The sequence below is a fragment of the Canis aureus genome, chromosome 38 (assembly GCF_053574225.1).
Source record: "Canis aureus isolate CA01 chromosome 38, VMU_Caureus_v.1.0, whole genome shotgun sequence".
Classification (NCBI taxonomy): Eukaryota; Metazoa; Chordata; class Mammalia; order Carnivora; family Canidae; genus Canis; species Canis aureus.
In genome coordinates, this window is record NC_135648.1 from 20,623,673 (window position 1) to 20,651,160 (window position 27,488).

Consider the following 27,488-nt stretch of genomic DNA (forward strand, 5'->3'; position numbering starts at 1 on the left):
TCCAGCTTCTTTTACAACACCACCTATTCGGGACTGAGTTAAATTTATTGTCAAAGATCCCCAATGTTTGTCTTCTTTTTCTGAGCTCAGTAAATGTCACTCACCATGCACTTAATTGTTCAAACAAGAGCTCTCAAAAATCATCTTTTGACTCTTCCCTTTCCCTTTCTTTTATGTCTCATATCCAAGAGGCAAGAGGTCAAAAGTACGCTATTCATAGTTCTGGAGCATGCCAGACCTAACTCAGAAAAAAGCAGATTATGACCTGTGGTTAAATCAATCATCATGCATTTTTTTAAGTATGTAAAAACACTTTTCAACTACAAATCACTATAAAATATTGACAAGATTACAAAGAATATGTGGTAGAGTGGAAACATAAAGAGACACAGAGTCAAAATTCCTAAGTTAAAGTACTGATTTGAGTGTCTAGTAGGCTAGGAAATAATTTATATTTGAGACCTTGTTTTCTCACCTGTAAGCACTCCATTTGTTCACGCATTCAATGTGCAGTTACTGGGTTCCTATGTGTCAGGAAATGTGTAATATGTTGGGGATACAAAGATGAAAAGATGAGTAAGACATTCCCTTTCTCTCAAGGAAGGAAGGCAAACATGCAAAACAATTGTTTTAAAGCATGTATCCTTAATGGAGGCAATTTCCCCCAAGGGTGCAAATTATGTTTTGTTGAAGTGGTAAAAAAAAAAAAAAAAAAACTTACTTTTTTCATGTATAAAGCACAGATGAACATACAGTAGTACTTCAATAGATATATGGGAGATTTTTGGTATTAACTGAATGCCAATTCTGGGCTTAGTACATTATTATTCATTACCCTATTTGTCCCTCACAAGAAATTATGACAGGCATTATTATTCTCATGGCACAGTGATAAAAAAGAGGCTTGGAGAGAATAAATATTCAGTGAGTCTGCTGGTTGATACTAGAATATAAGTTCCATAAATGGAGAGGTCCTACGTGAATAAGTCATTCTATTCCCAGTGTGGCCCAGTAATATCTGTTGCATGGATAAATTATTGTGAGTTAGGAACACATGGAGAAGTACAGAAGCCAATGATGTGTTAAATTCCAAATCCTGTTTTCATAATCTTTATGTTATTAAAGGTGGCTAGTACATGGCCTTAGAATGGATTGATGGACCTATGAATGAATAGATGGTTAGAATGGGACAGAGAGAGGAAGAAAGAGGAAAAGAGAGAGAAAAAAAGAAGGTGGACAATATCCGTTCTTCCCTTCTATAAGAGTTAGTATGAGAATTAAATTAACAAATTTATATATATATAAAAAAAAAACACAACACAGAGAATAACTAAATGCAAGGTACCTGATAGAAGTTTCATTAGCAAAAACATAATATGTTCCCTGATGATTCTCCCATGCAGCCAGCTCATGCATTTTTGTGTCTCTTAGAGTCAAACTGTTATCTGCCACACTGCTTACAGGACCAGCCTTGGATTACAGTGTTCATGAAACACAGCTGGAACTTGGATGAACAATCATTTACTAGAACTTTCCAAAAAAAGAAAGAGTAGCTGAATAATAACTAACAGAAGTACACATAAATATAGGACTAAGTTCTATAAAAAATACAATCATACTTAGTGTCATCAAATTAGCAAAGAACTATTGGTATAATTTTTAAAAGGAGTTTTTCTTTGAATTTACTTTTTAATGTAAGATCTTGTGTGATTAAACTAAAATTATTAGTAAAGGATGAGTGTGAACTACATTTAAGTAAGTAAAAAATAATTATTTCAATTACATATGGAATCCTGACTCCAACACATTTCAGCTGTATGCCTTTGAGCAAGGTCTTTAAACTCTAAGCTTCAAATTCTTAGGGTAAAATGGGACACCTATCCACTCAGGGTTATGAGGAGTAATGAAAAACACACATAAAGCACCTCACATAGTTCCTGGCATAGAGTAGGTACTCAGCAAATACGTTTCCTTTTCTTGTTTAGAGATACACAGGTTAACTTCTTTTAAACTCTAATTCAATAATTAAAATTTCTCCTTATTACATTGTTTCAAGTTGAGACTTTAATAATAAAGATGAGATGGGGTAAATATAGAATGCATTCCATTTTATCCTTAACCTGCATGATACTTCTATAATCTTTGCTTCTGGTTTACCCAATTTCTATATAAAACAAAACCATTTTATTTATCATTTGGTATTAAGTTGACTAAATTTCTTTTTAATAAAATTTGTAAAGTAGTAAACAATATATTTTAAAATTATCTTTGCATTATTTATGTGGGCTGTGCTTTTTGGTCTATATTGTATTCACAGATCAACATAGGAACTTAATTATTAACAGATCTACACTATATGAAATCAAGTACTGTTTGAGCTTCAAATTAAAGCCTTTGGAGACTTCTGTTCCTGGACCACAAGAAGCTAAACAAATTTTATGGAAACATTTCAGTTCATCTGTGGCTGGTACATTTAGTCACTTGCCAATGCCTCAAATTCATTTTATCCTAGATCCTAGAACAACAAAGATGTGGTTTGCATGTATGAGAGAATGTGTGTATGTGTGTGTAAGAGCATGACAGAACAGGATATAAATTTCAGCCACGCTATTAACAAGATAATTTGGAAGTTATTGACTAAGTTTCCTTATCTCTAAAATGGAAGAGTTTTGGAGAAAATTAAAATTAAGATAATTTTTTAAAATTAAGATAATTCATATAATAGGTTCAACAGAATGCCTAGAGAACTAAGCAAATACTTAACACTTTTAACATTTAATGTCATCATTATAATTTTCTGTATTAGATATGTGTCAGTAGTTCCTTCAAACTGGCCTGTGAAACAAAAATGTGATTCTTAACTTACTAAATTTGAACCAACTACGCAACGACTATGGCAAGAATCACAAGTCCATAGCATACAATACTTTTAAAGAGCATACCATATCCCACTGTAGAAAGACCCAAGTGTTTCATTCTATTTTTCACAAGTTCAGCAAGCTCTTGTCTTTCTGACCTCCTGTAGAGGTTCAGTCGCTGCTGGGTTATTTTCTCAGCTGTTTTACCAGAGTGTTTTGGACCTTTTCTGCTCAGTCTTCGGGCCCACTGCATGCTCTTTCTCCGTAGTAAGGGATGGTCTGACTGGTCACTGGATGTTGAATTGCGGTGGTTGCTTCGGTGATGACTTTGTTCTTTGGAGTCCTTGGTGTCTTCCCATTCTTCCACACTGATAGATATCTGAGACTTTAAAGGAAATGGATATTGATAATTAGATATTTTAGGAAAAATTGAAACTTGGAGATATGTTAATAATTTTTGCTAGTATCTTATTATAATTATATATCTCATGAATTTTCACAGAGCAAAATCATTTGTTGATTTCACTTGATTGTTACTAAAAATATTTGAAAATACATTGTTTGAACTTATATATGAAGCAAATAAAATAGCTTTGCATTTCCAATATAAGTATTTATGAAAGGATTTAATTTTTCATGCATCAGTTATCAAAAGAATATTACCAGAGTTGTTTGGAACCATAAACAAAAAAAATAATTTAAATTTTCAAAGGTAGTCAATGTAATGGACTTTTCTAAATCTACAGGTATTTTGTATATCATCTAAATAAAGATCATTAAATTTTTTTTACTTTTGGAATTAATAATCTTTTAAAAGATTTTTAAGTTATTGCTCTTTCTAAAGATGGCACTGGAATGAACTTTGTAAAATGTGAATTTTTAAAAATTCACTCATATGACCCAGAAGAAAACAAAAAGCACTTTTATTTAATTTATACATTAATTATTCACCACATAACCCTGTTTTATTAAAATATTAAAAAGTATTTCAGGAACTGTTCTCAGTATTCTAAGTGAAAAATGTTGTAAATATTAATTAATATTTCACAAATGTATTCTAGAACGACAAATAAAACAAATCAGATTATTCTAGAGGGGAAGAAAAAAACAATGTACAAACTTAGAAAGTCTGTTTTAATTTACTTGTTTACTACTAAATCTGATTTTAAAGTAAGAAGCTTTCCTTTGATTGTTGGCCCTTAATAAAAGCTTCCTGTTTCAAACTGTTGCTTTTCGTACCAGAAAGTTAAATGAAATGCAACACAGATCAAAGCAGAAAGTCTTACTTTCTAAAAGCATGCACATGCAAATGAACAGTTTCCTGAATTGTACAGAAAATAAGACCAATATTCATGAATCTGGCAACTGTGTTTCCTTTCTATGGATGGAAGTTTGAACTTCACCTCTAATCTGCATGTTTTGCTGGCTTTCAAAGAAATAGAGTTTAAATTACCAATATAAGTAAGGTCAAGACATAGATCCAATAAAATCCTTTAAAAGTGAATATAAATTATGGAATCTCAGTCAATGACTTACATACAATTCCTAGTGGCAAGCTATGAAACTATCTCACACTTTAATTCAATGAAAAATTTAAATATTCATCCATATTTCTGTCTCAAAACAGTGAATGATATTAAAAATAGTTTGTCTTAATCTTCAAATCTCCGCAATGAGAACATTTCATTAAAGTATTTTTAGAAAACTTATTTGAGATATAGAATTTAAGTTGGAAGTATTAAAATGTGGATGGTTACATGGTTTTGCAATAATGAATACTTTTATAATCTTAACCTCCTCTAGTCTCATCTACTTGATGATATACTGAAAACTCTTCTGTGGAAGTAAAATACATAAACCCTTGAGTAATATCTACCATCAGTAAAGTATATCAATCTTTGTTCAGTAGTTTCACTTTATACGTACTTTGTAGCAAAAATGAAAACATTCATATCTAAACATTTGTCTTACAGAGTTCTGTTAGTCACAATCTTACATTTATTTGAAGTGATCTTTCTAGTCATAAGTTCCTGTGAGTAATAGTCTGATTTTCTACAAACATGTAAAAATAGTAGACTTGCCAGACCCATAATTCAAGTAGAGGATGAAACACTGTCTTTGCAAATGTTTCTTCTTAGTTATATATTGTATCAAGTGAATATCAAAAACATGAACTGAAGCCTATGTATGTATTAGCTAAACACTACGGAATACCCTATTCATCGTTTTGAATTTCCCTAAGAAAAGAATAACATGATTTATACATAAAATCCATAGGAATCATGAGGTTCCTTTGTCAATTACTCAGTAAAATAAGTATCATTTCTTTGTATGTTTCACTTTAAGTGCAGAAAAAAAAGGAATTAGGATGATTTGAGGATGAATTTTAAGAAATCTAAACTGACAACACATAGATTGTTCTTTATGTGCTCAGAATTTGCAGGTCTTTCTCCCATCCTTCCAATATGACATAATGAAAAGGACACTGAATTTTATATATATCACAAACTGGAACTATATTTTGGATATTTCCTAGCTTTGTACCTACAATAAACCTATGTAAAATGAGAATAATACTACCCATCTTCTACCTCATAGAAATGTTGTACAAATTTCTATATCACATTAATGTATAAAGAAAACATGTGCCAATTATAAATTTCCACATATAATAATGTTAATATATCCGAGTTAGAATGATTATCGACAATATTGATTTCACTGGAAATAAACATTAGTTATTCTATTCCTGGATACTGAATATGTGTATGTATGCCTGTGTCCTTTTTTAAGACGTCCATTTATAAATATATTTTCTTGCTGTCATTTCATCGTCTGATTTAACTCTACCGTTTTTTGAACATGACACACCATGACCTAGTGGAAGTCCTGTGCTGGGAGACACAGAAGTCCCTTGATCATAGGACCTTTTCCTGAATTACAATCAGAGGAATAGAATGCTTAAAGCAAGTGCAATGGCATCAGATAGACCTAGGTTTAAATACATGTTTCCCCACTTATCAGCTCTGTATTCCCAGTTCTATGAACTAAGATTGTTCCCATATTTCCCTATCTGAAAAATGTGAATTATATTTTTACTTTGTCCATAGTGTTTTTTGAGATCTAAGATATAATACTTTTCAAAAGTGCATAATATAGTGCCTGCCTCAGCAAATGCTCACTAAATATTAGTTAATATTATGGCTCATCATCTGGTATGAAAAGACAGCAAAAGGGAGAATGGAAGAAGAAATAATTATGAGAGGTTATATAAAAGTGAGAAATGGGTATCAAAAAGACAGGGAATGATTTATATTTGTGATACAGTTTTCTCCATCAGTGACCATATTTCATAAGAAATCAAAGTGCTATAAACAAATCCCTGGGGGTAAAGATTCCGTGGTTAAAGTTTTATGAATCCGAAGAAGAGAACAATATTTAAGTGAACATGGAGATTTATTGCTCTGCCTTGCTTCTATAAATTATTCTTCACTCTTTGTATGAATAATGAGAGGACTCTGATTTGATGGTTTTGTACTTTAATTATCAGAAGATTCATAAAATTGTTAACATGAAAGATAAAGATTTAATACTAATGCTTATGAGAATGAAAAAGGATATTTTCATATTGCTATGGTCTGATCTGAATGATGTGTCCCCTCAAAATTCGTTTTTTAAAATCCTAATCCCCAAAAATGATGGTATTAGTAGGTAGAGTCATTAGAAGATGATTAGGCCTAAGTGGGGAGTCCTCATGGAGCGATTAGTACCCTTAGGCTAAAGACCCCAGAGAGATCCCTAGCCTCTTCTGTCCTCTGATTATACAATGAGAAGTCTGAGATCAGAAGAGAGCCCTCACCTGACCATGTTGCCACCCTGATCTCCTACTTTCAGCCTCCAGAACAGTGAGCATTCAATTTCTGTTGTTTATAAGCTACCCAGCCTATGGTAATTTGTTATAGCAACTTGACTGGACTAAGACATATTTAATATGAAATGCTTCCGGGAGCATATTCATACAGTTCAATAAGGAAATGAAAAATGCACATGTCTAATCAATAATTTTCATATAAATTTATTTATTATTTTTTAAAGTTATATTATTCTCCAAATATTTATCAAATTTAGTATGGTTTTTAAAAAGGCTAAACATATTTCTTCACAAGAATAAAAATTGGCAGCTTTATAAATGAGAAAATGTTTCTTATACCTAAAAGAGCTTAATTATTTCCATTGTTTTCAAGAAAGGCAGAAAGTGTTAGGATCACAATAAATATCAAACATTCTTCTCTACATTCTACACACACACACACACACACACACACACACACACCAAAATGACTCAATTCAACTTCCTCTCAATCTTTTTATTGAAGTAATTCATGTCATAAGGTTATTGAGCAATCTGTGGAACAAAGTGATATTTTAAAATAAATCAATTCACCAAGTAGTTTGAAAGTCAGTGTTTGTAATCCAGATTCATGGCTCCCTTAAGAATAGTTTTATAGGCTTTAAAATAGGCTTAAACTGTGTTATCTGATTTATGACTGAAGACATTCTGAATTGTTGCTAAAGAAAACAGAGGAAAATGAAATTACTGAAGATATGCTAGTTTAATATTTTTTTTCAATTTTTTATTTAAATTCTAGTTAATTAATATATATGGCAAAATTGGTTTCAGATGCAGAATTTAGTGATTCGTCACTTACATACAACACCCAGTGCTCATCACAACCAGTGTCTTCCTTAATGCCCATCACCCATTTAGCCCATCCCCCACCTACCTCCCTTCCAGTAACTCTGTTCTCTATAGGTAAGAGTGTCTTGCGGTTTGCCTTCTCTCTATCTCTTTTCAGCCCTAATTTAACATTTTATGAAAGAATTCTTATCTATTTTTCCATTAAGGGAAGGTTAAATTATAAAAATACTTGAGACATCATGGAAATTTAAATCCATAAGCACCTTGGCTAGTGACTTTGGGTCCCCTGGAAATTTCTTTGTATTAAAAAAAAAAAAAATTCACACCAAGATGTTTCCATACTTTCTATAAAGGCTCAGTTTATAAGTTCACTTAGTCTGTTATCTAAGTAGAGATAAAAAATAACAAATTACATTGTATTTAGATGGATTGCCTTTTTATTTATTTTTAGAGAGAGAGTGCAAGAGCAGGAGAAAGCCAGAGGGAGAGGGAAGAAGAGAATCCCAAACACAGGCCCCGCCTAGTGCAGAGCTGCAAGAAAGGCTGGATTCCAGGACCCAAGATTATGACCCGAGCAGAAATCAAGAGTCAGACACTCAATCGATAGAGCCACCAAGGTGTCCCATATTTAGGTGTATTTTCAACATATTTTCAGAATCTTATAGATAATTAGAGGATAACAATACTATAGTCTAAAAACTGCTGAATTTGGAATCAAATACTAGGTTGTATTTTCAATTCCATCAGGCCAGTACTTCATGACTTTGAACAAACCAACTGAGCTTCTTGAAAAAAAGTAACAATTTTCAGTTTTCATGACAAAAATAAACAAAACTTAAGAGAATCTATAATAATACTTTAACATAAATTCTAAAGCCAAATAATTAGTCGAGAATTTAGGTTTAAATAATAGCTTTTTTTAAAGTAATCACTTGATGGAATAACAAAAATTATTTCAATATCTTGACTTTATTTTCCATATCTAAAAATCAGATATTTCATCTACATATTCTCATAGGTAGCTTTCTATGTCATCTATTATTCCATGAATATAAGGTTTATTCAAAGTTGGTAGAATCTTCACTAACTCACCATTCCAATCCAATAACTTTGAAAGTCAAAATTTAATCTTATGTCCAAGCGAAAAAAATTGCAGGTTCTCTACGTGGAGATAATGCAAAATAATCCAAAAAATTTATGCTAGTTTTCTACTACTGTTAAACAGAATACATCTCCCACTCTTTTTTTTCCTCCTTTCTCTTTCCCTCCTCCTTCACCACAAAAACATCACTCATCTTTTTGTTATTACCCCTAAAAGAAAATTAAACCAAGTCAGTTGCTCTTTTTTATTGTTTGTTCTAAATTTACACATTAAGTTTCATATTCACATATCCTTGGCAATCTGTTTTTTTTTGTGTGGATGTGTGTGCATGTATGTATGTGCGTGTATGTGTATTTAATTGAATCTTTGTTTTCTTTGGTCTCTGTGGAATCTGAAACCTAGCTAACTTATTGCCTTGGCATTATTTCTCACATTAGTGGTCATTTTTTCCCTAGCCTTCAAAACTATTATTCAAAAATAACTAACGTACAGAGGTTTCAACTGCCTACTGCCTTTCTTAGTGCTTTAGGCCCAAAAAATCGTACCCTTTTTGTCCTTCTTTAGGATCTTAAATACTACTGTTAACTACATGGTGGCTGTCTTCCCTTAGAGTTTGAATAATTAATTTAAATAATTTAAATAATTCATCTGTGTTAATTAGAAGAAGTTGAGAAGGAAATGTTGTCCTTATTTTAACTGGCTGTATTCTTATGTTAGGAGTCCTAGTAGAGTGATTCGTAAGTATGTAGAGGATAGATAGATGGCATTTATGTTACTTATTTTATTTTTCATCACATGTTCAAGAAGTCATACTATAAAAGAGCCAGTTGATTTCTCTAGTTTATACAGACCCAAATCTGGGGAACAGGTGTGGGGATGGGATGGATATTAAGGGTGCAGGATAATGGTGGAAGAAGCACAAAGGTGAGTCAGGCAGAATTTATTGATATGGACTCACTAAGCAGAGATTCTGCATCAAGAAAGGTTCTAACAGTTCCTCTGGTGGCTGTAACATACACCAAACGGTGGCCCACAGTCAGCAAGCTGGACATGTAGGACCTAACTTGATTTAATATAAAGCAAGGGATTAAAGCCTTGAGATGGGAAAATAAGAGTAGATTTTTCATTTAAGACCTGTTCGCCCACAATGAGAGGGTCTAGAAGGCATTCCTTTCACCACAACTATGAGAATGAAATTTGGGAGCAAAGCCCCAGTATCCTTGAAAGGATCCCCAATCGGTCTTCTCTGTAGGCCAGACCTTAGAGTAGTAACTACAGTCACTCAATCGGGAAACCTAAATGAAATGGGAATAGTTTGATCCCAAGGAGGCAGAGGCCAAGTAGTGGCAATCAATTGCACAAGGTAAGGTAAGCATGGTTACTATAATGGACAGCAGAGTCAAAGCAGCAATCCGAATAGTCGGCCTTGCACAGACCCATGGCACTGGCTGATTGATAGTGGTGTTCCTGCAGGTAAAATAGATAGGAAAACTACTAAATTCTTAATTCTTACCTGATCTGCATAAGTATAAAATGTCTGGGTCAAGTGAACAAAAGTGTAACCTGAATCATAAAAATAAAGAGTAACAGCCTTTCAAATAAACCCCAGATTTGAGGCAGTTTACAAAACTAGAACCTCTCAATGAAGGAGAGGCTTGTTCCTTTTACACAAGGACCCAATATACTGTCAAAAATTTATACCATTAATCTTTTCCCCAACCTTCCCCAAGGGTCATATGATCTTCCACCAGAGTAACTGTACACTGAACAAACAGAAATAATCAGACCTTTTAGAGACTACTAAAGACTGGCTCTGAAATGATACTAATTTCAGGAACACTCAAAACATCACTTTGGCCCACCAGTTAGTGTAGGAGCTTATGGAGGTTATGTGATCAATAGCTAAGGTCTGTCTCACAGTGAACACAGTAGGTCCCAAAACCTTCTTCAGTTCCAGCCCTACACTGGCTCCTTGACTATATTGACCTGTTATGATGGGAAAGAAGAAGTAGAAGCCACTAGAACTGCTTCCACCTAAGAAAATATTAAACTAAAAGCAATACTGAACTCCTTGCATAAATTAGTGCCATCATCAAGGACTGGAAATAGGCAGGTGTAGTGATTTCCACCATATCCCCACTCAATTCACCTATTTGGCCAGTGCAGAAGACAGATGGAGCTTGGAGCATGACAGTGGATTATCATAAATTTAACCAGGTGATAACTGCAACTGCAGCTGCTGTACCAGATGTGGTTTCATTGTTTGAACAAATTAACACATCCCCTGGTACCTAGTATACAGCTATTGATCTGGTAAATGTCTTTTCATCCATCCCCATCAATAAGGAACACCAGAATCATTTTGTACTCAGCTGCCAAGGCCAGCAATGTATCATCACTGTCCTACCTCATTGGTACATCAATTCTCCAATTCTATGCCATAATTTAGTTTTCAGGGACCTTAACAAACTTTCCCTTCCACAAGATATCATGCCAGCTCATTACAATGATGACTAGATTTAGTAAGCAAGACAGAACTATCCAAAACTTACTGATAAGTTATTTGCATATCAGAGGATGGAAAACAGATCCAGCAAAAATATAGGGGACTCTTACCTCAATGAAATTTCGGGGAGTCCAGTGGTATGAGGCGTGGCAAGATATCCCTTCTAAGGTAAAGAATAAGTTGTTGCATCTAATCTCTCCTACAACCAAAAAAGAAGCACAACACCTAGTAGGCTTCTTTAGATTTTAGAGGCAACAACATATTCCTCATTTGGGTGTGTTACTCTGGCTCATTTACTGAGTGACCCAAAAACCTGCCAATTTTTAGCAGGGACCAGACAAAAGAAGTTTCCGTAAGACCTTCAGGCTGCTATGCAAGCTGCTCTGCCACGTGGGCTATGTGATCTAGTAAAACCAATGGTGCATGAAATGTCACTGGCAGATAGTGATGCTGTCTGGAGCCTTTGGCAGTCCCTAATAAATGAATTGTAGCTCAGGCTCTTAGAATTTTGGAGCAAAGCCCTACCATCCTCCGCAAATGGTTACTCTTCTTTGAGAAAGAAAGAGCTCCTTTAGGGCTCTCCTAGTATTATCATACTCTGTGATTTAAGTCAATGGATAACTGTAAGAACTCAATCCGGAAAGAACTACTAATAGCCCAGACCATTAGTATGAGTTTGCGGCCTTTGTTAAAGTGGCCCCATGTTATATGTCTCTGACCTATCTCTGTGCTTCATACTGAGTTTTGTGTATAGGTATCAGTAAGCATGACGGACAGTAAATTCAGGAAATGAGTCTTATCCTATGACCATTGGTTGTATGCCTAAAACAGGCATCAATCTCATTTCACAGAGCATTCAGGGAAGAACTGATATTCTGTGCATTACACAGGCCTATTACATGTTTGCTTCTGTGGAGCAAGAGCAGTTGCCATGCTGAGGCCCACACTCCTGAAAACAGCTCACTAAGACACTACAAAATGCTTCTTCTGCTGCTATGCCTCTGTGACCACAAAGATCCTGATCCCCCGTTATAAGGAAAAGTACCCATGGGCCTATGAGGCATAGCTAAGGGATTACTTCAAAACTGAGTGAAACCTTAGGTCATTAATTAATTAATTAATTAAATCCAATAAAGCAACCAATGCTATCAGGGACATCCATAACTCTAATGAAACTGACATGAAACTCTGTAGAAAAGCAGACTTACAAACATGAACAGGGTAGAAAATATCCCCCCAAATGTCTAGCAACCAAAGACAGTAATAACTGGGGATATAAAAGGGAGGGAAAAACAAACAAAAAACTGGATATATGGTAGGAACAACTGAAACAAAAAGTGCACAATTTGTGGAATTGAAAATCCTTAGTTTACTAAAAAAAATTTTAAGACAAAAAGATAAAAGGAAGCTGACTGGCTTTGCACTTCTGCAACACAGGTTCCAAATTTTAATATCTCCTGAACTGTACCAAAGGGCAAACCTTCAGGGCCTCTTTAAAAATTTGGTTGGGATTGGGACACCTGGGTGGTGGTTGAGCATCTGCCTTTGGCTCAGGGTCTGATCCCAGGGTCCTGGGATTGAATTCTGCATGGGACTCCCCACAAGGAGCCTGTGCCTGTGTCTCTGTGTCTCTGTCTCTCATGAATATGTAAATAAAATCTTTTTAAAAAATTTTGGTTGGGATTCACATTATAGTTATGACTGGAGATGCCAATAAGTTTAAAGTACCGTAAATATGGAGCCTGCACTAAAATTAAGGTAATCTCTATACTCTTGGGGGGCATCAAATATAAAACAAAAACAAATAGGTATACTTCATCTTAACCATCAGAACTATCACCCTTGCCTAAATCCCCCATAGTCATAACACTCATTGTCCTACAATATCCTCTACTAGACACTGCACAATCCAATCCAATAAGTAATAAATTAAAATTAAATGAAATAAAATTTTTGGCACTTACAACTGGTTTGATAAAATGGGGCCATGTGAACCTTCTGTATGTCTAATATAAATATTTAATAAGGTCTTCAAGAATTGAACAGGGCTTTCAAGATTGAAACCAATTATAAGAACTATTCAGAGAAGAGATTATAATCACCAATGCTTCTCCATTTCACAGCTCATCTGACCTGTTCTTAAACCTGGAAAGAATGAATGGAGCCCTACAGTAGAGTATCTCAATCTTAATGCCATGTTACCATGAATTAAGGTGCAATACCCAATATTACCAAAATTACTGACTCTAATCAGCAATTGATAAATACTTTGCAGTCATAGACTTGACTAACATGTTCTGTTTCATGCCTATTTGACAGCCTCTCAGCCAATTTAACCTTTGAAGGAACACAAGTACTTCTTTACCTGGCTACCCATAGGATACCACAACAGCCCTGCAAAAGCCCTCAGTCCTTGCAGACAAGATTTTTACTGCATCCAACTTTCTTCAGGAACACATGTATAACATTACATTGATGATGCCTCTTGCAAAGGGATTTATTTGACACACTCATCCAGGACATATAAAAACTCACAAAGGAGAATACAAAAAGGGATTTTGTCTTACACAAAATGCAAGTTTCCTTCAATTTAGTAAAATTTCTGGGCATGATTTGGTCAGTCAAGGGATTCTCCATCTCTGATATTGTCAAGAAATAGTTATTGATCTATCAGTTCCAATAATATTAAGACAAATCTAACATCTTTTAGTCTTTTGGGTTCTGGAGGCAACATATTCCTCATTTATAATTTTTTAAAGCACACTCATGCTGCTACTCAAAAACTGGCCCACACAGAATGAGTTACAACAAAAGGTTCTAGATCCCCTCCAAATAGCAATATAATAGGCAATCCCACTAGTTTCCCCTTCCCCCTCCCCTGCCCTCTACTGTAGTTTACTATAGTTCCTTTACCATAGTTCTTCCTCTAGTACTCCTGGAAACTCCTGGAAACTGAACTAACTCACAATGACCAAACCACAGGCTTTCAATGCAAGAAACTGTCCACCTTGGTCATATGCTATATATTATGAGAGCAGCAATTGCAAGACAAATGTCCTTAAACATTTACATAAGAATTAAGAGTAAAATAATAACTAAGCACAAAATTAGTGACAGGAGGGGTACATATACAATTATACAAGTTTGAACAGATTTGAAAAGATTGCTCTATGTTGAGAAGGATTCTTATGACCGAGTTCAGTAAACACACTGAGTACTTGTGTGAAACACTGTCCAATGCACATGGGATACAATAATGAAAAGACAGATGGGGTTTAGAGATAACTCTCTAATTTTAACTTTTATATCTCAAAATCCTCAATTGAGAAAATAGGAAAGAAATAAGAAATTAAGAACATGAGAATGTATAGAAAAATTGACTATCACAGAGGCCAAGAAAGAAGTATTTTTTTATGTAATGGAATGGGTGATTAATATTATCAAATAGTTCTTACTACAGCTTTTTGCCCTCTAATATGCATATCATAAATAATATCTATTATTATAGAGACACCGAGGATGAAGAGGAGAATAAAGGTCATGGGCTTATTTAAGACCTTAGCACTACTTATGATGGGAGATTGTTTTAAGACTTATTTATTTTAGTGGGTAGAAGGAGAGAGAGAATGGTGGGGGAGGCACAGAGGGAGAGGGACAGAGAGAATCTAAAGCAGACTCCCCATTGAGTGCAGAGCCTGACACAGGACTCAGTCTCATGACCCTGAGATCATCTGAGCCTAAATCAAGAGTTAGATGCTTAACTAACTGAGCTACCCAGGCAGCCTTATGATGGGGGATTTTTTTTTTTAATAAAGGTTATGCATCTTCCATTCACATTCATACACACATGTTCTAGAGATTACTGGTAATCCTGAGAACTAAATTTTCTAAACAGCAATTTGCAATATTTAAGGGTTAATATTTCTCTAAAGTATACATAACTCTTTTGAGTTATAGTATTCAGAAATATATTTCAAGTATTTAATGAAAATGCTTTAATTATGTCATGTTTCTATGACATGCTACTGACCAATGCCACTAACTCCATTTTTTCATTTTCTTATGAAGTCAGATGATATCCACCTTCTACTTTTTTTTTTTTAATTTTTTTATTTATTTATGATAGTCACAGAGAGAGAGAGGCACAGAGACACAGGCAGAGGGAGAAGCAGCCTCCATGCACCGGGAGCCCGACGTGGGATTTGATCCCGGGTCTACCAGGATCGCACCCTGGGCCAAAGGCAGGCGCCAAACTGCTGCGCCACCCAGGGATCCCGATATCCACCTTCTTTCATTGTGTAGTAGTGAAATGTTTTTATCTTTTCTTAAAGTATAGCATTTGTTCTTCTCCTCAATATAATGCTTAAGTCTTTTTTGAAAGTGGAATGATAATATTATTGGCATCAGAATTCTTATTATTGTACATTTTGTATAACTTTTTTGTAGGTCTCAAGACACTTCTTCACTCTTCCAATAGTTATTTAATTTTAACTATTGTGTTCCATACATTATTGTGTGCCCAATAGATCAGAATCAAAGTCTGGTCTAAATTTAGACTGATTTCATCATCATTAATTTTTGGTTTCTAAGAATACTAAAGAGTTGTTTTCCTTAATTCATTCATTTTATGTCTAGAAATAACTGTTCTCAAATATGAGAACATATTTGCTTTCTACATAAAACATCCTTTTGAGGTTTCTATGTTTAGGTTTTTATGTATTATACATACTTATATATGTGTGTACAGAGAATAGCATACTTAGAATCATACTTTCATTGTCAGCTTTGTCCTCTTCACAGTTCAATTTTCTCTCATCATTTTCCAGAATTACAGGAATATAGAGCCTAAAGGAGTGGTTTCAATCATGGGTATATGTGTGTGAGGTAGTTCCTACACACTGTAGGTAGGGTAGGTCAGAGAGGGTATCATTCTATCTCCTCTAGTATTTTATGGTCCAGAAAAAAAAGGACCTAAGCATATGAATTTATGAAAAACCATTACAATGATTATAATAAGCATATAGCTTATTCCAACATAATAAGCATATAGCACCAATTCCAACATGCCCCAAACATTTTAAGCGCGCACACACACACACACACACAAATACACACACCTCTTTTTCTATCATTTGAGAACCACTGCCCTAAAGCATATGCAGTTATAGATAAATAGCCCGTGGAAAGAAAATTTCTATGATATATGTAATGTCTTAATTAAAAGACAGAATGATATAAGACTTGGAAGATACAAATATTCACATTCTTATGTAAAGAATCAACACAAAACAGTATTATTGACCCAAGTATACTGTTGCTTACAGACCACCACTCCCTTATGAAGACCTAGGTGACCCAGATCAACTTTGCAATTTTCCATTTGGTTCTGATTATTTTATAGACTCTAGAAGCCATTTAACAAGGAGCTGTGACTAACGGCTTAATTTACTTCCTATGGCAGTGCAAAGTGAAAGAATGATCTCAAGGCAGTTTAAGACGTTAAGTGGACAGAAAGCCATGACTATGTAGTTAAATTAAATCAAACAGATTGGATGCATTTAAACAGCTTCTTGCTAATAAGTATGCCAATGAGGTTCTTATTAAGTTAGAGAAAGTAAATAATGCAGGTAAGAAATGCTTTCCTGGGGATGGAAATGCACAAGACAAGAATTAGAGTCAGAAAATATTTTAAAAGAATTGTAAAATAAGGTAAGAAAAAGATCTGAGGATAAAATTTCTGTAAGAAAGTGAAAGAAAATGACAGATGAGGTCAGACTTATGAAATGTGTGTGTGTATAAATTAGAGTGCATTTGGGGTTTGGCTAATGTATAAGAAATTTATCCAAATTACAAGAAATTTACTATTACATTATTTATAAATGTAAGTGTATTGAAACAAATGTTTTCTAAGGGAATGCTATCCACTCAAAATGAGGTAGCAGTGAAAACTGATGAAATAAATGTTACTCTATGTACTTTGTCCCAGAATTGTTTGCCATGAGCTCTGAATAATTAACACATGCCTGCCCTTTTTTATAATTTGTGAAGTGATAATCATATGCTCCCTAGTTAGTCTTCACTCTGTTATGTGTTGAGAATAGGCCATTTTGCACACAGCTAGTAAAAGGAAGAGCCAACATTTAAATCCAAGTCATCTGGTACCAAGTCCATTGCTCATTTGGTCAGAAAGAATAACTGAATAAATGATTTGTACCAGGAACAGGGACAGAAGGAGTATCAATAAGGAATGGCCGGAACATAAAGTTGTTTAAAATCCACAAGAAATTTGACTTGATATAGTAGGCATCAAGCTTCCACTATATGCATCATGCATCATGTGAGTAAAGTAAGGAATACGGTCATTAATCTGTCTCTTCTATGTAAGATACTGAAGAGAAGAGAATTTAAATATAGTAAATCTTCCAAGAAGTAAATTCAAGAATAGGCATGAAATTTTCATGTTAGCTTTCTGAGAAATCTTTCTTGTATGTTAACTGATGCATTCCAAGCATCTAGCATGAGTGCATCTGATGCCTAGCAGTGCTCGATAAATATTTGTAGCTCTGCTAGATAAAGTGAAGAGAAACTGGCAGAAAATGAGTTGTTCTTCATTTTTAGGAATTAGAAGGACAGAGAACACCAACTTGCCATCCATCAACATAGAGGTAATAATTGAAACCACAAGACATTACAAGTGTTCTGAGTTCAAGTGTAGAAAAAGACCAAAAGACTATCAAACGTGACTTTAGTAATTTCTGGTTCCTCTTCAAGTGTCATTTCCCATGTTGATTCTCAATGAAGGCATTTGAGGACCTCAAAACAGATGGTGGAAGAGAGAGGTGGCTCAGAAATCGGTAGAGCTGCTACAGTGAGACCTATTGATTAAAAGAGGCTCTGGTGTCAGGTAGTGATAAGATCCAAAACCAGGTCGGCTGCTTCCAAAATTTTTGATGTTGCTCAAGCTAACTTGTCTATATCTCTGCTTATTTAAAAATAAGAATAATACTGCTGCCATATTGGGTTCTGGTGAGGATTAAATAAAATAATAAAGTGCTTAGCATTGTGCAGGGATCAAGGCTCTGGGTGAGCCTCATTGCAATGAAGCTTAGCCTACCTACCTTCAGGTGGTTAACGGAGTACTTTCTGGAAACTAAAGATGAAGTCCAGTCCTAGAAGGGAGACAAAGGCAGACTGCTGCAGCTACTTGGAGTCTTGGGCTCCAAAGCCAATCCCAGGGACAATGAGTTAGGGAGAAGCCTTCAGATGAAGATCACATTGGCAGCATCTAAAATGAGCTGTTACAGACAGAAACTGAACAGTAGAAAGAAGGGTAAAAGTTTAAGAAATAAACCAATAAAAACAGGTACAACAGGTAAAGAAAGTAACTCATAATATGAAAAGTAGAATAAAAGAATTTTAAGATGTAGGAGATTATGAACTCTGCTAAAGATTATATGACGTTTAAACAAATTAAAACTAACTTAAAATGCCAAGGATTTTAGCTAAAAGACTTTTACTGATGCAAGAACAAGATAAATAAAGTAGTGGGAAGAAACTGTGGAAGACGTTGGTAAGGAATAGAATAGACAGCATATATAAACTTTTCTCAGAGTTTAACAGTAAGAGTAAGATAAGGAAAAAAAATAGAATAATGGAGCACCTGGCTGGCGTAGTCAGTAGAACATGCAACTCTTGGTCTCAGGATCATGAGTTCAAGCTCCACAATGGGTGGAGCGATTACTTAAAAAATCTTTAAAATAGATAAAACAGGAAAAAAGGGAAAATTTTTCTTGAGAACTGGGGAAACTTGTATATATTTGAGGATAAAGGGAGAGAGTTGATGGAGAGGAAAAAAAATCTAAAAGCAAAAACTAGAGCTGGAAAGGATGGACAGTATTGTAGAAACAATTTGAATTACAAAGTTAATGTCTTCACATTCAAAGTACAATTAGAGTTTTTTCCTTCGTCTAAAGGATTGTAAGGATGGTACTTATATTGAAAACTCAAACTTCCCAGTGAGTTAGAGGGAAGGCACTTTGCTTACATAAGGAAATAAATGACTGAAGGATGTTGAGACCTAAAATAGTAACTATAAGAAAGAAAGCAATTAGCGGGGAAAAGTTCCAAGAGTCAACTTGTAATTGGCTGTCATGATTCAGAAATGAGCCAAACCTTTCCCTTCCTGCATCTGCATGGTAAGTTAGAGATAAAAGGTGACTAGGAATTAGAAGGACAGAAATAGAGTCGTTTTATTCAGTTACATCTGATAAAAGGTGCAGAACATATGAATCAACATATAGAACTGCAACATAGCCAAAACCTACATCTAGAAGATTCACTCCACTTCCAAACATGAAGCTATAAAGTGTTTTTTTTTTAGCTGTTCTAGGTGAAAACAATATTTATTTCTCAAATGAAATACTAGCACAGATATATAATTAAAACCAAAACGTAAACTAAAGAAAGCAAGAGTGAATGGGCCATTTATTTTTTAACTTTAGAAACACATTCATAACTATCACAGTGATGAAATCACTAACCAGAGAGCCAAAAACAAAACAAATAAACCAAAAAACGATCCCATTCCATTTCTGCCCCATTCCTTTTTATAATTTTCTTCTCCTGGTACTGGGATATAAAATACTATGGAAACGTACATTTATTCATCCTCATGTTATGAAAAGACAACCTGCGAGAGCTGAACCATCACTAAGCCAAAAAGAAGCTATAAAGTTTTTAACCAAATGAAAATTCTGTTCTTTCTGGGACATAGAGTGAACCCTAGCAAGTGTATCTATCACTTGTGGACCAGGTCTGGACTTACACCTAAAGGGATTTAGGAAAGACAAGGTGAAGCAACTTTGCTTGTGACATGTTACTAAAATATTTTATGAAATAATGCATGCCAATTCAATGCACTTGAAATTTTATTTGTGGAGTTAGGCCAAATATTGAAATAAATTAAAAATTTAGAAATATATGTTGATCGCATTATAAAATGTGCTCTAAAAAAGCAACAATAAAACTGTAAAACGAGTTCCCTGAACCCAGTACGTGCCAGGGATGTGCTCTGCTTTGACCTAAACTTTAATTTGCTCAACCTGTAGGCAGCCATGATAGCTGAAATCCCTAAGCAGCTTCATGCCAAACAAACATTATATCTTCAATGTGGACCGTGATGTGAAATAGGTTGGAAAGCATTCCTCTAAAACATTATTCATGCAGCCCAAAGTGAAGCTTCCTTGATAAATATTTAGTAAATTCTGAAGGATTCAATATATAATAAAACAAAGTAAGAATACTGAAAAATATCATAGAATTCTAGCTCATTAAACCATAAATAAAGATGTTTAAAATAATTTAACGAACAGAATTTGCATTTATTATACAGATTTTATTCTATGATGCAGGTTAGCAACCATCATTGCATCAAAAATGAATATTATGGAGCCCTGGGTGGCTCAGCCAGTTAAGCATCTGCCTTCGGCTCAGGTCATGATCCCAGAGTCCTGGGATGGAGCCCCGGATCGGGCTCCCTGCATTGCTCCCTGCTCAGCCGGAAGCCTGCTTCTCTCTCCCCACCCCCCGCTTGTGCTCTCTTTTTCTCTATTCAATAAATAAATAAAATCTTTTTTTAAAAATGGATATTATGATGAGATACAACTTTTCTCCAAAATCCAATGAGCTCAAAGACAGACTTGTACTTTTCTTTTTCTTTTTTCTTTTTTTTTTAAATGCTATTTTCCTTAAATGGACACATACTTTTAGATGGCTACTTTGGCATGCAAGTTTTACATTTAATGGGCTGAATTCTATCATTGCTTTGACATTCAAAGTGCAATTTTTAAAGTTGGGAATATTTATATTTGAAATGGTTTCATTAATTATGTTAATGCTTAAGGAGTCTGTGTTAAGTGCTAAGAACATAATGACAACTGTTTATCATAGTTTATATGAAGAAACTGGAAAATAAAATTAAAAATACAAATCCCATGAAGATGATATCAAGGCTTTAGGAATATGAATGCGTGGATACATAGAATTTTATTTCTATTGTAATAAATCAGTTATTAGCCCAGGTCAATGTTATCAAACACTAAACTGATGGCTTCTTCATGACAATAAATTAAAACTATTATAGAATAAATTCGATGTTAAAAAGTGTGCTAGAGAAAGTCATCCTAGGTCCTATTGTTGCTATACCCTTTTCTAGAAGGACCAGCCTACACAGGAAGCAGAAAAAGATGTTTCATATCACATGACCACCAACCGTTTGCAGTCCTAGTTGATTGCATCACTCAAGGACACATAGACTAAACACAGCCAGTAACCAACTAGCAGGTAATGACACCACACAGTAAAATATATGATGGGATTAATATATATACATAATTTGAAGACACACAGGTAAAATGAGCTTGCAATCTTATTAGGGAAACACAGACCCACTAACTTGAAAATAGAGCATTTGAAAACTTCAGCTTAATTAATTTGTTTTAACATTCAAAATACTGAATTCAATTGCTAATATTATTTTCCCTTTAACAGCTCTAAATTCACATATTAAACTATTTGAGGAAAGGGAGACAAAATACTTACTTGTGATGCTATTTCTCGAGACTGACACAAAGGGAGGGAAAAAGAAACACACAAAATACAGTTTAAACAGTGACTAAACAATACATACATGAAACAGCAACAAGGACAAAATGACAAGTCCCCACTTAACACTTAAAATACAATTATGTGTTTCATTATTTATCATAGGGCTCCTGAATGAAATTAGGTAAAGAGTAAGCTATTATTTTAAAAGTTTAGCAAAAAGTTCCTGTTAGGTTGTTTTTTGTCTGTTTGCTTAGTAAAATTGTCTAAGGTTTTGATAGGAAGAAAAAATGGTGGGAAAAATAAAACAATTGACAGGAGCTTATAAAGTTCATTAGAGACTACTTGACAAAATTATTGGCTTTCAATAATGTTGTAATAAAATTACTTTTCCCTGATGTATAAATTTAATTAGTTTATAGAAATATTCTGAGCTTCACATTGGATGTGAAGTCTAAAATTTGACCTGTCCAGTCACCATATAACCCATAAGCATTTAGGGGCAATACAAGTCATGCTCTCATAGTCTTCAATTCTAAGCAATAATATTCCATTCATTTTCCAATAGATAGAAAATTTTCAATTATATTCTTTAGTGTAACATAACTCAAGTTTAACAAATTATCCAGCATCCTGTTGATACAAATATTTAAAAATGCACAGTAAACATATGATTATAGGCTACTTAAAACTATTTCTCTCAGGATTCTTAAATATATGGCCCAAAAGAATAAAAACGTTTGAGTGAATAATGGCAGAGAATGGGCAGCCAAAATTTCAAAACTATTCTATCTTAATCCCTATTAAAATAATTTATTAATGTGATTTTGTAAAAGATAAACTTATTTCAATAATATATTTAAAAATTCTGTGTTCCAGTTTAATAATTAAGAGTTAATGATTGGTAGATGAGATAGTCAGTGATTAACTATTCCATTATATCAATGCTTTAAGTTACAGGATTTACTATTATGAAAGTGACCAACAATCAGAGAAACATATTCCACAAATTTATTGTGTAAATTTAAAAGACGTGTTTTAATAAGTTTTAAAATGATGTCCTTCTAATTTCTAATAAAATTTTCAGTGGTTATAGTACACTTCAAACAAATGCAACTTTGAATACTCTTGAAAACTGGAAGTAAATCCAGCTCCACATTTTCTTACCAAAAAAAGCATAGGAACAAATATAATATATATATATATATAAATATATTTAGTAATTCAGAACTTATCAGATTTTGTAAAGACAGTACTATACCATATACTGTATGGCAGGAAATGTCTGCAGTGGGTGTTGAGTAGCATTTCATAATAAAAAATAACAATATTTCTGCAATGAAAAGTAAGAATATTCACTTTAAGTGGAATAATCACATTAAAATTTCACTATTAAAGTGATGTTTTATCACTAAATAAATTTAGTGAGCTTTTTGGATTTCAGAATTGTGGCTAAAGGATTATGCACAAAAGTATAGTTCCTCTTTGTCATCAAGAGCAGTATGAGTCCTTATGCATCTTATGTCTTTGAACGAGGAGATTCTGATGTTTACAGATTTTCTTAAACAGACATATATAGATGGTGGTAGAAGCTCTGGCATGGTGATATAGAACCAGGTAAAAAGGGGCAGGATCCAGCTGTACTCTATGATCCAACTATATCCAAGGACTGATTTTTGAGGCACTATATACACCTCCACTTTTATTCTTTGTGTTTGTATGAATTCTTCTACCAACATATAGCCCATCAAAAAACTGAGATTGTATCCCAGGTCTTTTTTACATTTTATAATTTTAATTATAAATATTCTCTATAATCCTTTGTCTTCTCAAAGATGTCTGCTCAAGTATTTAGTGTTTCCCCTACTCACACCGACAAAGCAAAATAGCTGTTTTTCTATATATAGAACATGAAAAGATACTGAAGACAGACTAGAAAATGATGTGGCATGAAATCCTGCATCAGCCTTTAAATTTTATTTTTTTTAACTCCATGAAATAAGGAAGCAAGGCCTAGTTTTTGCCTGTATTTATTCCTAATGCATTCTGATATGAAATGTCAGCACTTAATAAAAAATTATCCATAGAATAGGACAGAATTTAACACTTGAAAGTATAATCTGAAAAAATGATCAATGAATGGGTCTAATATGACTACCTATGACTATAAATCTATTAGTTGTTTTTATTAGTCATAAATACATAGTTTTGTCAGAAAATCTTATGATTTGTTTTGAAAAATAGAAGCTTCTGCCATAATCATTTTTATTTCTGTAGAATGCATCTACTTTTATCTCTTTTAGCTGGATATGTAGGTCTTTATCTTGCTTTCTCTATAGCATGCTTGATTTGTTTTTTTGTCTTTTTGTTTTTTTCAGTTTCTGCTTTCATCTATTCACTTCACATTCTGGAAGAAAAGGAATTAATCTTTTCTACCTATTCCAGTACCTTTGCCATCTTTTATCATTTCAAAATTGTTCAAGTCTAATTCTGATTAGATCAAAATCAAGGGCATATTATGACTAAGTGCAATTTACAGATGAGCTATGTAAGAAACACGGTTACTGTTCATTTCCTGCATAAATTTTTTGTTGTTGGTGGTGGTGATACTACATTCCTAAATTTAGTTAATGACTTTGTTATTTTTATAATTGCTTAATTATATATATATTTAACTCACTCTGAGATCTCTGGCAAGTGTCACATCTTTCTTAAAGACATTGAGATATGTAAGACATTCTATAGATTTCATCTTCCTGAAGAAATCACTGTGAAACCTCCTAACCCATTCCAGGTTACCCTTATGCCTGATGGTCTTTTCACTGCCATCCTGAGAATTTCCTTGGCTTCATATTTGTTGCCTGGACTCCACAAAATGTGGAGGAAACCAGACATTCTGTGGAGTCCAGGTAACAAATATTCCTTTCCTAGTATTCATTCCTTGTAGTGGGAGTAGTTTCCTTAGAAAGCAGGCATGGTAGAATGTTTTTGAAGACAATGCTGAAATATGATTTATCATACTCTTATAGGTTTGATAGCTTTAGCTGAATACAGAATTCTAGTTTGGAAATATTCCCTCAACATCCTGAGGGCATTGTTTGTTCCCTTGTCTTCTGGATTACAGTGCTGCTGCTGAAAAATATCAAATATACTTTGCATGTGACCTACCCTTTGTTCTCCTCCTGCATCTTCTCTTTTCCTTCAATATTCTGAAAAATTATGATGCTATGTCTTGCTGTGAATCTATTTTAATTCATTATAGTGGGCCCTTGGTGACGCCGTTTGGAAATTAACACACTATTAGTCTGAGATTATTCTTAAATAATTACACTGATATTTTACTGCATTCCTTCTGTATGAAAGTGTTATCATTCAGATCTTAGACCTCCTGGATTAGTCCTCTAATCCTATCTTTTCTTTACTGGTTCCATGTTTGAATTTTTGCTCTTGTTTTCTTTGGTGATTTCCTCAACTTTATGATACGAACTTTTTTACCTTTGCTATAATATTTTCAGTTCCAAATGTTTTTTCTTTCCCCTAAATGTTCCTTTAAAAAATTAGCTTCCTGGGGTGCCTGAGTGGCTCAGTTAGCTAAGCATCTGACTTGATTTTGGTTCAGGTCATGGTGGTGAGATCAAACTCCACAAGGCTCCACGCTGGGCACAGAGCCTGCTTGGGATTCTCTCTCTCCCTCTCCCTCTGCCCCTCCCATCTCCTCCTCCTCTCTCTCTCTCTCTCTCAAAAAAAAAAAAAAAAAAAAAATGGAGGTTCCTGTTCATCTTCCATCCTTACAATACTTTATTTTTCTATTAATACTAATTATAGCTTTTCAATACATAACTTCACTAGTATATATTTACCATATCATACAATTCTCAAACATAAAATTCAAATATTTAGTAAATTTACCAAGTTGTATAATCATCACCATAAATCAGTTTTAGAATATTTCCAATACCTCAATAAACCCCATCATGTTCATTAACTGGCTCCCCATTTCCTCCACCTCCCTGTGACTTAGGCAATCACTAATCTGCTTTCTCATCTGCATATATTCATTTTTATGACATTTCATAAACATGGAATCATACAATTTGTGGTCTTTTGCATCTTCCTTCTTTCATTGGACTTAGTATTTTTGAGGTTCATCCAAGTAACAGCATATATAAGTAGTTTCTTTTTATTGATAAACAGTATTCCATTGTATGGACATAACACATTTTGCTTATCTTTTACTAGTTGATGGACATTCAGGTTGTTTCCAAATTTTGGCTATTATGGACAATGCTGCTAAGAACATTTGTATGCAAATCTATGTGTGGATATATTTTCATTTTTCTTGGATAAATGCTTAGGAGCGGAAGTATTTATTTTGTGTTTTGAAAGTGTCTTCTTCCTCAATGACCTTCTTTCATGTTTTTAAATTTCTTGTTTATTTTATGCAGGTTCATTTGTGGTTCATTCTATTTCCCAACATTGGGAATTTTTAGTTGTTTTCTCATATTTAAGAGTAGGGGACTAATAAAATTTATTAATAGCTCTGGGTAAGATTATTTTTACTGAGTTTCGTGGTAATCACTGGATTACTGAAAGTCTCACGTCTACATCTTTAGGTGGTCCACTTGCATTGCTCAGATTTCCCAGGAAAGATCTCTAATCTGCTGCAGAAGGATATAGTATACAGAATGTACCTTTCACTTAGCTCTCTGAATTTAGTGTGGTATTATTGCCCTCAACTGTCCCCCAGTCCACAGTGTATCTGTGTACTCTCTCCAGAGAAACAACATTCAATCTTTGCCAGTGCAGAGTGACGAACTATACTACACCTGTGTGAACTGTCAGGGGAAATGGGTATCTGACAGCTATTTACAGAAGAATTTGTTAGACTCTTCAATTCTAATTATTAGATGAAGTTTCTACCTCCTGAAATTGGCTTCTTTCCTTAATTAAAATAAGAGAAAATTAACATTTGAGGCAATGATAAATCATTTTAATTCTAACACTTGACTTTTCTTGAATGTCTGATATTTGAGAAAGATGGTAGAATGTATGAGCCAATCTTTCATCTCACTAGAGACACTAAGGTCTTATTCTTTGTTTTTATATGATCAGAAAAAGAAATTTTCCTCTTCATACAAAATCTAGTGCCTTTGAGTTATTATTTAATTGATGTGCTTTTTTAAAAAAATAAAAGATTAACTTAAAGGATAGTCACATTAATGGCACTTTTGCATCTTGTAAAACTATGATTGAAGACACTGTTCTTCATGTTATCTAAAACCTTTTAAATAAGAAAGAATATAATATACGTGTTCTTTTAATAACAAATCTTCCTCAAGATTAATTTTTATCCTTTCATGTATCAGACTATAATTACTATATAATTCAACAGTTCTATTTTTGCCTTACTTGCCAGGAAAGTAAAAGTAGAATTTTGGCTCGATTGTAGCACTTGGTTCATTTTAGATGTAGGATAACACTAATTTTGCTGCCTCTATTAATATATTTTTTGTAAAGAAGTCTTGGTGACTTTATTTTTATCTTTAATTATTTAGGTTGCCTCAATTTTTATACAATATGCAGAATATAAAATTTAAGTAAAAATATATATGCCAAAAGATGAATTCAACATAGGAAGACAGGAGATATCATTGTTATTTAACTCAGTTTTCTCTTATCTCCTCAAGGATGTACATTTTTCATATAAGCTAGAGTTTGGAG

General features: G+C 33.9%; 1 protein-coding gene across 9 annotated transcripts in view; it reads right to left on the reverse strand.

Moving 5' to 3' along the window:
- The window catches only part of KCNT2 (potassium sodium-activated channel subfamily T member 2), a 374,999-nt gene that overhangs the window by 26,168 nt on the left and 321,343 nt on the right, over positions 1-27,488 (reverse strand). For 3 of the 9 annotated variants that reach the window (XM_077887110.1, XM_077887105.1, XM_077887101.1), the window contains 3 exons: positions 21,765-21,785; positions 18,284-18,334; positions 2,943-3,243 (listed from right to left, as the gene is read on the reverse strand). In XM_077887110.1, the coding sequence (XP_077743236.1) occupies positions 2,943-3,243; positions 18,284-18,334; positions 21,765-21,785 (373 nt within the window). The remainder of the gene's footprint in view (positions 1-2,942; positions 3,244-18,283; positions 18,335-21,764; positions 21,786-27,488) is intronic. The other 6 variants (XM_077887103.1, XM_077887106.1, XM_077887104.1 and 3 more) reach the window with 4 other exon arrangements.